The sequence below is a fragment of the Ruditapes philippinarum genome, unplaced genomic scaffold (genome assembly GCF_026571515.1).
Source record: "Ruditapes philippinarum isolate M1 unplaced genomic scaffold, ASM2657151v2 ctg3265_1_1_1_1, whole genome shotgun sequence".
NCBI lineage: Eukaryota > Metazoa > Mollusca > Bivalvia > Venerida > Veneridae > Ruditapes > Ruditapes philippinarum.
The window spans coordinates 300,832-312,668 of record NW_026855611.1 but is presented as its reverse complement, the minus strand read 5'-3'; the positions used below and the strand labels follow the sequence as shown (position 1 = coordinate 312,668).

The following is an 11,837-nucleotide window of genomic DNA, read 5'->3' as shown; positions in this document are numbered from 1 at the left end:
TCATATCTAAAAAATGAAGACTAAAGGTTGTTTAAGATCTAAGTGTTCTTTTTTTTTGTACGGACGGTGAAACGTTTATCACGTTTATAAGGTCGCCGTTTAAACGGATATAATATTTGCTGACCATGACACCTCAACTATAATATGCTAAAATTTAATATTGATATCCTTTTATATTCAAATGGGCTGCTGGAGAAATCCATTACATAAATTCAGGAGGATAAAAGCTTGTCTTATTTCTTTTTAAAATAGTGAAATCAGGATTACCTACTCATTTAAACAAATTAAATTTTGAGTAGAAAACAAAAGCAATTGTTTCGTGTTATTTCCCTGTAATTCGCTATATTTAATTTTCTAATGAAAGCAAATATTTTGTGCTTCTTTACACTTCTGATTATACATATGCATTTGGAAATATTGATTTCAATAAAGTCATAATAAATGGCAAAACATGCTTGCATAGTGTTTTGCATCAATTGCAGTTCACAAAGTTCGACAATGGTTCCTTAGAAAAGTGTACATCGTTTAAGACAGAGGAAAATTCATTTCTCACGTGAACACAGTCCTAAACAAAACTGAAAGTACCTGATATATGTGTTGTTTGTTGCAAGTTAATATTTCAAGCTTGTTTCACAAAATTAGTTGATATTGAAGCAGTGTGCCGTAAAAGAGAGAACCACGTCAATACAAGGAAAAACTTTACGATCAGCGATCAATCATACCGTCACATAAAGCAATCAGAAGTAAATAAAACTTCTGAAAGTGTTCTTCTTCAACCTATAATATTTCATCCAAGAAAATCGACGGATTTCAACATCACTTCACCGGACTCTTTGTCAACGACTTTCACGACAATCTCCGTGCCGCCAAATATAAAAATAATTCCAAATTCATGTTTTCGTCCAGAGCTTGTGTCCGGAATGGGAATAGTTAGTTTTCCAATCAGGCTGCATCCGTCTTCTGTTGTAAGATGTGGATCTGTCGAAGAGGATGAATATACCTCGAGTCCAATATTTGGTTGATTATCGGTAATAGGTTTCAATATTTTCTCTGGTTGTTCCTCATTCAATTTGACGGACTGGCCTGCTTTAACATGAATGTCAAACAAGTCGTAACATCTTAAGTCCCCATTATCATCCTTTTCAACTCTTCCCTTTCGATGTTTGCAGCTTTCTCTATACCTATGGGTAATATTTTTCCCATATGTAAACTTGCATATTCTTTCAGTTATTGTTGCAGGTTGATGTCCGAAGATGACAGCTCCTTTTAAGACTGCTAATCCTGCTTCGTCTGGAATTACTACTTTCAGATCTTGGAATGTGGACCTAACATTCTGCTGCAACATCGGGGATTCAGAAAATCCCCCAACCATTAGAATGGCAGCACAGCCTTGAACTGCAGGTTTGGACAATAGATCTTCTACGTGACTTATGATGTTGAGAACGGTTGGTTTAAAAAAGTCAAAGTAGACTTCAGTGCTAATTCGTATCTTATCGCCAGTAACTGTGCCTTTGCTGTTGAATTTTGACTGAAGAAATAAGTCCTTCAGGCAATTTCCTCTCATTTCTTCACAAAGTTGAGACAGGGAAGGTATCATGCGGATTGTCACTTTTCCATCTGGTTTTGTCGGAGAAATGTGCCGTTTATCGCCGTCAAAGCTGTGACAAAATTCAATATAGTCCTCCATATGTTGCCTTTTGAATTCTGAGACAACCTCAGGACCTAAAACATATTATTTAAGTGCACGTTTTTACCGTGATATTTAATTTCTATTGAAACACAAAACAAGCGAATGTTAAGGTAGACCATGGGTAATGGGCACCATAAGGAACTGTAAAATTGACAACATAGGACAGTTATATGTCTTCAAGGTCACCTGTATGCAAAATTTAAATAAAATTTACCGTGTGGTTTATGAGTTATGGATATATTTCTGAACTAAGACTTTGCCGTTAGAAGGGCTTATTTTCAGAAATGATAAAACTGTAAATAATCTGTAATATCATCATTATAAAAAATGTTTTTCTATTGCTCATTGTTAAGAAACAAATAATAACATTCAGGTAACACATTACACAAGCAAAATGTTTGTTTCTAAACAAAATATTCTTAATATGTATAAAAATGTTTCCCTACCCCACCCACTTTTAACACTAATTTTACCATTTCCCTATCTAAAATGCCTTATTCAAAATATCCCTAAAATTTACCGAAATGAGGGTCTGTTTTCAAAGTTTGCCTAAATTTTCTTAAAGGTATATTAGTTGATCATGCGAAATATAAAATACTTTTACCGTGTAGTTTTACTTTTATCGAACTTTGAAAATATCTGGTATCATATTTGCTATAAATTTTGGCATTATTTAACAAAAAAAAAACCTTAAAATAATTATATAATTTAAATAAAACTTTTTTTCTTCCATAGGGGATCAGAGAGATACTTAAATAATGTTAAAAAGAAAAAAAGAAAGGAAAAAAAATTGTCCCTTCTGGGGTTTGAACCCACGCCCTTCAATTTCAATGTAGTTTACAAGCGATTCTAGCCTATTTGAATACTCTTCAAAGTGGAGGTAATGCATTACCCATGGTCTACCTTTAACTCAATGTAACAGAGGTTAAACATCAAAGAAAATGATAAAAAAACATTGCATCCACAGTTAATAATTTCAATTGGCATTCAAAAAGTCACTTGAATTGATTAGTTCATTTAACTTCAGAGTGAAATTCTATATAACATATTTCAAACACTTATACTATCTACCCAAATAGCTAGGTACATAATAAATGTCTTCAGGAACATGAAATATATGTATAAAATATTCAGATCTTACCAACAATATTAGCTAAGAGACCTTCTTCATATGCTTTGTCTACTTGAGTTCCTCCCCATGCACCACCGCTTGCTTTATGGAGTTCTCTCAACTTTCCACTGTCAGAAACTTCATGCACAGTTATATCAACTGTTCCTCCTAAAGAAAAATAGAAAAGAACAGATTGACCCATTAAAGAGTCTCTATAACTTAAGGAGAGAAGTTTAACCTCGTATAATAATAATTCAATTTTCTAGTTAAAATATCGAAGGTCAAGAAGATTTTAAGATTTTTAAGTGATTGCATTCATCAGTTATACCTCCTGCATCTAGGACTAGATACTTTGTTCCAGATGAAAACTGGGAAATTGATGTAGCTTCTTTGGACACCTGAAGATGACGACAGTAAATAGAAGCGGCTTCTGGTTCAAGACATAAAAGTAAGTTCTTTTCTGGAATTCCTGCCTATGAAAGAAAAAAAATGATATAGTTTTACTGTTTTCAGCGAAAAAGTATTTTTCAAACTATGTAACTTTTTTAGACAGACAAAATGCAAGTTTTAGAATATCTTAGACGAGAATGTTGCGCACAAGTCTTCCAAGGTTAAGATTTATGTATGGTTATTTTGTTCAACTGGACCGGGTTGTTCAAAACATTGGTTAAAATTAACCAATGGATAGTTTATCCACTGGTTAAAACCTTAACCAGCGGCCAGCTATCCAGTGGATAAAATTTCACTGTTCGACATTTGGATAGTACCCTGGCTACCTTACCTGTGGATTGCGTATTTATCCGCTGGTTAAGTACCACAATGCAACAGGGCCGGTTAGTGATTCTGGAAACAAAATGGCTGATTTATTGATGAGTAATAATATTCTAATAGTCAGGAAGCTCCCAAAGACTTAATTTTGAATGTTTTGTGCTTTCATGTTTTTGGAATAAAGCAAATTTAAAGTATATCAAAGGCCTAAAAGTATCGATAGATCTATTTTTCCCTTAGACACACTGTATAGGTAAAAAATTCAAAAACAATTTTTTTCCAAATTTTGAATTGAATTACTTCCATTAGATGGGTAATGTTCTAACTAAGAAAATGAGTACTGACACTTGTATGTTTTATTAAAAAATAAGAAAGTTAAGACTGTTTAACTGAATTTTCTGAACTACAACAACAACAAATTTAGGTTGAAAAAGGGTTCTAAAGGCACTTTTTCAGAAATGTTTCAATTTAATCCTATGCATTTCATATGAAATGTTCTAGTTAAAACAAAATAAACATATATTTGTAAGAAAAATCTGGTTTCAAACAAGTTTTTATGGTTTAGACTGTTTTAATGATGATGGCTAACCACTGGTTAAGATGTTGAAGACGGACGGGGAAGGAAGGGGTGGGTTGCGTCAGTAATATATACTAAAGTCTTACAAAACACGACATATATTCAAGTTGATGGGTGACTTTCTTTTCATCTGTGGAACGGTTCTCCAGAATTTTCAAGTTCTAGTTCAATATCCGGCTGCATTTTTTATACCATGTTTAATCATGTGTTTTTATTTTTATAAGTCAAGTAGTTAAGATTGAACTTAAGATTTTGTGATTGATGCTTCCGAGGGATCACTTTGTTTCCAGAATTTTATTATATACTACAACAATTTGTTGGTAAAAACTAGTAATGAACATTGTAACTGCGTTATTTTCTAATATGGATATACCTCCTGTGCTGCCTCCCTCATAAACTGTTTAGCGGCATCGTTCCATATTGCAGGAACAGTGAGAACCCAGCGTACGTCGGTGACATCTATATCACCGGCAACGTGGTTGCTTAGTGTAAATAAAACATCCTTCTTTAAGTACTCAATAGCTAGAGAGAAAACCTTCATTGCCGGTAGCTTCTTACCACTCACATCCTCTAGTGTGTCACGCCTTGTTATGGCCTAATTTACAATAATAAATAATGGGTCTCAATTTGCAAATGTTGCCAAATTGTAAATTTTTCTTAGAAAATCTAGTTAAAGTCATTTGCAAAATGTAGGCTTTATGCACAAGATTTATTGTATAAACGTATATTTACCAGTATAATAACAAGGGATTTCAATTAAGAAAAATGGTTTATGACATGCTTGCACAACTTGCCATCAGCAAATAGATATTGTTATATTTGTTTCGTTTATTTGCCTATTTTATACGTATATTTAACGTTTTTTGGTCTTATATCGGCAGTTGGAAAATTTAATTGGATTTGCTGGATAACCATCCAGTAGTTACCATTTTCTCCGAAAGTGACGTCTACTTATTCCAAATTATTCCAAATAATATTTGAATGAGCGGTGAGAGCTGTCAAGGAGTAATTTGGTCTTCACAGGATAGTTCTTATCAGGGGGGGTGGCTTGCTTCAGTGATTTTTGTGTATGAGTATTTGACGTGTTTATTACATACCTTATTGTTAAAAAGGATCATTTTGAATAGTTTGAAGAAAAACCATTGATCCTGTTTATTCTCTCCGCATATTTCGGCATATTTCTTTTCAGCTTCATAACCAAAAGAATCTGTTTTGAGGTCAGAATTGATAAGAATGCAGGTTGGGGCTGAAAACATAATTGCATTTGAGCATGAGAACATTGGACATTACTTACTATAAACTCGAAAAATCTGATATGCATCTAAATTGATTTTTTTAATTCTTTAGGTCACGGAAACCGTTTACACAAATTGCAACATCATCATGATGAGCACTTCATTTTCGGCTCAACAACTGTACCTTTTAGCTTATTTAAGTCTCATCCATTACATGCACATATAATACAAATACAGTTATAATAACACTTAAAATACATGTATATGTTTATTCTTATAAAAATTATAGGAAACTATATGTATCTTGTCACAAACATGTTACAAAATCTTAAAACAAAGTTATCCTTCGAAAGCATTAATCACAATAAGTATCATAATATACAATTTACTGTAACATTTAGTCATCTGTTAAATACGTTACATGCAAAGCAATTCTATTTTTGACTTTACTATTTGAGTGTTACATCCCAGTTACATTATTTATGTACGATACGGCAAATTATACTAGTTTTCTGCTCTCACTACATTTTTAAAGGATTTACGTTTAACTTTAAATTTAAGTATTAATTCAACTAAATAAAGCAAGGTTTAAAAATCTTCTGATTTCTGTTGAACTTTTATTGACCTGGTCACATGCATATTATGTGGTACAAAATCGGACATTGAATGCTTTCTTGATTCTAATACAGAAATTAATATAAAAAAATATATTTTATCTTAATTGATTTTCGGATAGATATGTCTTCCTTTACTGCGTCCAGTATTTTTTTAAAATAGTTTGGGACCTATTCCCTCTGAAAGCTCTTAATAAAAACTGCCCTGATGGTTTAATATTTTTCTATCTATTGTTTTAAAGAATAGTACCGGGGTCAGAAGTTACTGTACCAGCAAAATTGTTCATTACGCTGCCTACACATTTATGATAAAGCATTTATTGTCGAAGAAGATCAAGCAAAGATTCCTCTGCTTAAGAAGTTAACACTTTCTACTGACAATGATCAAAATGCGACAAAAGTCAAACGTCCATTGATGACGTATAGTAAAGTTACTACAATTTTCTAGCTAAAGCGCACACTAATCGATATACTGAAAGAAACAAAGTTTACCTTTAAGTGATGAAGTGGCTCCTGGAAACCTCTTTGCTGATATTTTGAGAGGATTCATTTCATACTCGGTTTTGTACGAAAACGCCCATCCTGAATATGTTGTCCCGAAATCAATGGCTACAGCAGCTAACCAATCCATTGTCTTGTTTGTACAAACATAAAGATATCAATAAGTATTTCATTCTGTAGTGAGTTTAACACAATGTCTGTTAGCCCCACCAAGTCAAATTCTTAACAATTTGTTCATGACATATTCAACAGTTACATAATTGTGCCATAAAGTTTCATAGCAAGAAACAAGACAATATGTTTACTGATCTGATGCCAACATTATTTAGTAAAAGGTGTTAATCCATTTTGTTTAACTATTTAAAAAATAGACCCATTGCAGCGGAAACAACAAAAAAAACAAAGGAAAAAAAACGATTTTAATTCAACTTTGTTATGGTCAGTTATTCTTAACATTTAAATTCATTCGAGTACAAAGTAAACAGAGAAATCATGAAAATACGTTTTCTTTTTTTTCGATTATTCATACTCTGCGATAATGTATAATTAATTTTAAATATTTATGTACGCTATTACATTTTATCTACGCTACTACATTTTATCAAAGGGAATAAAAAGAACAGCAAAGTCCAGCGATATCTCTCCTCTTTGTGAATCATGGCAAAATTACAAAATATGTTTAAACCAAATTTCAGTGAATACAGAATCCGTTATTAGATGCCCTATCATAATTTTAATTTCAACGACAATAATTACGAAAAATGATATATACAACTCACTATTTAGCGTGAAATATTAAATTTTGTATGTTTCAAAAGTGATACGGTTTTGTTAAAAGTTTACAACTATTCGGTTTAAAGCATTAAATAAATAGAAAAAATAATACAAAACTTACAAATTAATTAAGAGTAGTTGAAATTTTAAAATTTTGCTTGGAACATATTCAAAATGTAATTAGAACAATTAAGCTAAGAAATACTAAAACGTAATTATGCTGGAACTAAATTAAAATCAGTCAAATTCAATTTTAAAGATTTATTTATTAGAGAGAAATCTTTATAATTATTTTAAAGTATCAAAGCAATTTAAAGAATGTTTCACTTACTAGAAGTTTGATCCGCCGGAGCTCAAATGCTCAAGTGACGCGCTCAGCATTTGTGTGTACCCATATATATAGGTAGTTTTGAAATGGAAAAACACCGGTTGATTTAATTTCTGGTATTTGGTTTTTTAGCTGTAGCTTTTAATTAATTTTATCCTTCTCGGAAACAAGTTAAAATGTCTGAAAACTTACATAAATAAATGCTTAATCATTTTTATATAAAACGCTATACTGTACAAGCATTAGAATAAGTGAACTTTAAATAGTATATATTTCAGACATTAAACGCTTTATAACATAATGTAGATCGCCTATTTACTGGTTTCTAGGTATTAGGCCCCAAATTTGAAATATTCTTACTTTTTTATAAAAGCAAAGAAGGGAATTTTCAACATGCGGTGAAAATTCTCTTAAATTTTGTATGTTTAAAAAGAATGAGGATTGAACCTGTATAATTTAAAGTTAATTATATAGGTACGGAATTAATTAAATCAAACATACAATAGCAACTTTTTACCGTTGTTAATGCAGAAAGCATGTATTAATGAAAATTGATCAATTAACTAATTAAACATATAAATACAATTGTTCATTTCTTGTTTCAAATGACGACAGTTTCCAGGCATACATAATCGTTAGAATCTGCATATTATAATAAATGTTAATAGTGGAACAGGAAAACTGTAACATCTACATGGTATTTCTAAGCATCATATGTTGTAACTATTATATAAACGACAGATAAGTTTAGGTTATTAAAACACGGCTATTATAATTCATTTAACCATGTATTATGACAAGAGTTAGAGCCGTAGAACGTTTTGATAATTTTGCATTGACAAATATTGCAAAAAGTGCAGACAGGATTGCAGTATAAAACCATCCTCAAATAATCGAAATATTATCTTCCTCGTTTAAAATAATGACAACACATCACTATTGAAGTTGTAATATTAATCCCCACAATAGTACCGATAAAATAACCAGGATTTATTCACGGATTTGCCTTACTTAATAATGAAGGCTGTAATTGTACTCTATTAATACCGAAATACGCAGCCTGGTATTTCACCTTGTCTTCGCTAGTAATAGCTAACTTAAGCTTTATACTTAAACACGTTACCTTTATCAAATATTTAAATGGTCTACATATTTTACGTTTCGTTTAACGCCTTCTTCTTTAAAAGAGAGTACTACTTGGAAAAGAGTTACAATCCTCGATATCGTGGAAATCAATATCGGTTACTTCGTAAAAATAAATTACTGTATTGGTTGTTTCAAAGAAGTAAGTCTGGTTTGCTTAAAAGAAATCATTTTTGTTTGCCTATGACGAGTCAGTCTGGTTTGCTTAAAAAAAACAACAAAAAAACAAAAAACTCGATTGTAATAAATCAATTGTTGCACAATCCAAACATGAATTGAATGACAGCGTAATTTGTTGTTGTTTTTGCAGTAAGACAGTGATTGTTTATGTTTGTAACATGATTGATATATAAAGAAGCATAAAAGTGAGCTTGATAGCAAACGGGTTTCCTTTTTTTTACAAATGTCTACATAAGTGCATGATTTAACCGGCATAATAACTTTGTTTTAATTAAGAGACAATAATTTTAGTTAAAATTCTGGATTGAAACTGTACCGTATGGAAACGTAGAATGTTTTAATGAAATAAAATCTTTCGAGGAAATCATCAAAGTAGTATAGCGTCATTAAAAATGACTCACTTATCAAGTATTTTACAAATATGGAACTGCTTTTTTCGATCTGCCTTTTTTCTAAAAGGAAAACATTTTACCTTTCAATAGTCGGAAGGATTGCATTAATCTTGTACTACGGTTTATAATATTTGGAATACCGAAATATTCTCAGAAAGATGAGATTTTTTTTTTAGAAAAAAAAAAACGTGAAACTTAACACAGAATAGGCTATTTATGCATATTTTGACCACTTTTTGGTGATTTACGTGGTTCGTAGATGCCATTAATAATGTGTAAAATGCTTTCTTTTAGTTGATTAAGAATATAACACAGTCAAATGCACTTTCATAAAAATTTTCATCCTTTGTTTTACATTTAAACACCTAAAAAAAGATAACATAAAAAGTTATACTGGACTTCCATTGTGACCAAGAATTAAACTGATAACCATTAACGTATAGTTTTTTTCAGACTTATGTATCGCCCGTGTTCAATGACCTTAAAATCTCAAATACAGGTGCAGATCAGTCGAATAAGGTCACCTATAATTATATATGCTTAAACTATTATTGTTACCGTATTGTTATATATCATTCAAAATTTCAATAAATCGTACTTTACAGTTTCTACAAGTATTCTGTCGATCTGTCTTTGAGGACATTGTTGTCACAAACAGAAAATAATGACCGAAAGAAACCAAAAGATTTTTTTCAACGTTGTTTTGGAAATATGGAAACACTTTTAAATGTTACGCAAATACACCATTTATTGATTTCTTATTACTACAACACTTAAATCAAAGCACAAAGTGCGCTGAATTTGTTTGGGTCTCAGAATGCCAGAAAGATGAAGGGTGTAAGATTATAGACCAATTTGTTTTTGTATAGTGCCACAAATGCTGTTTCCTGTGTTGTAACTGTAGTTAATTGGCAATAAGGCATATTGCAATGTTTATTTGGCTTAAAAATTTAAAAATTAAAAATAAAAAAAGTTGCCTTAGCTTTGAACTCTAGACCTCTCACTTCGTAAGCGATCGTGTAACCCCTCAACCACTAGGAAATAATAAGATACCAGCCTGAAGGAAATCACATTATTCTAAATTAGGGTTTGTAACCCTTGTTAATTTCGAGGTAAACCTGTTGTTTTTCACTGATGTAAATAATCATGGAGCTTAATATAAGCATATATATCTGTAAAGAATGACACAATATTAGAAATCTTCTACCAATCGGAATCTTTTTTTTCTTTTCCATTGAAGGCTTGAAAAATAATGCGCCTGTCATTTGACAATCTTAACGAATTGATCTCCCCTTAATTTTTCGGCGTTATTGTACTTATAAAGTGAAGTAACCGCTTCGGGGAGTTTGGACTACTTTCGGTTTTTGCAAATAAGCGTATCAGGGTCTGAAATTTCGCTACCATTATTTGTTTAGTCTGACGACCCAAACAAATATAAAAGAGCTGTGCCTTTAAAAGATTTAATAATTTAAGGAAAAAAAATAATGTGTGGTGTAAAGTATGAATATAAATATATACAAAATGTTGTGAGTAAACTGTACGTAAATTTAATTTACTTTATTTTTCATCAACGACCCAATAATAATCATTTAATATTTATCATTATTATTATTAATTTATCAAGTTGCTGAAACATATAAACTTTTGTACATATTTATCGTGAATTCGTTTATAAATTAAATTAAATATTATCCTTTTCTTGCAAAGAGTCAATTAAATCAGTTTGTTTTATATATCTTACAGGAAACAAACATTTTACAAGTTCATTTGTACGGAAGAGTATACTGACCCCCCTTATATATTTTTTATGCCTTCAAGAAAAGAAAACCTTTGTATAATACATATTGTTCAGGATTCAGAAAACCAAGTAAGAAATGCGCTGCAATCTTGTAATTTCGTTTATTTCACATCTACAAAGTTCATATAATTGTAGCTATGCGTAGCGTAGCGATTCTCAACAATGGTGTCCTGTCAATTTAACTAATTTCTTCAATCCTGAATATTTACTGTAATAATAATATTTTACATCAAATATCGCTACCGTTAATGTCTTCAAAAATAAACTTGTTTGTAATCTTTTTATGTAACTTCCGGAAAACTCTGCCGTCCATGACGTCGCTAAAAAGGCGGCGACGTTAACGTGACGCGAGAGCTTTTAGCGCCAAAAAGTGAACAAATTAAAATTTTAAGAATGTTAATAATTCTTACAGTGCCCTCCATGAAATGTCTTAATTTCATCAAATAAGAATAGCACTTAAGCAAATTTTGTTTTCTCAAAATATCAATAATTTACTTATCAAATATATATGATTTGAAAATAATGTAGAAGAAAAACTAGTAAAAAAAAAAATTAATACTAAAACGTTGTCTATATGTATCAAAAAATGTATAAATCTACATACTTAATATTTTTTGTAAATGAAAATAAAAATAAATATTTAAAAAACAACCAATACTCATATATACGTAATTATTTTGAAAAATGTATTACATGACACAAATATAAATATCATCAAAGATTGCA

General features: G+C 30.9%; 1 protein-coding gene across 1 annotated transcript; it reads right to left on the bottom strand.

Annotated features, from left to right (window-relative positions):
• Nucleotides 1-349: 349 nt before the first annotated feature.
• Nucleotides 350-7,693, bottom strand: LOC132743876 (heat shock 70 kDa protein 12A-like). Its single transcript, XM_060732455.1, has 7 exons — nt 7,602-7,693; nt 6,488-6,629; nt 5,244-5,392; nt 4,520-4,741; nt 3,130-3,274; nt 2,832-2,969; nt 350-1,722 (listed from the first exon to the last, which is right to left on the bottom strand). Exons 2-7 carry the CDS (start codon nt 6,624-6,626, stop codon nt 788-790), a joined length of 1,728 nt encoding a protein of 575 aa, XP_060588438.1. The 5' UTR covers nt 6,627-6,629; nt 7,602-7,693; the 3' UTR covers nt 350-787.
• Nucleotides 7,694-11,837: the final 4,144 nt, after the last annotated feature.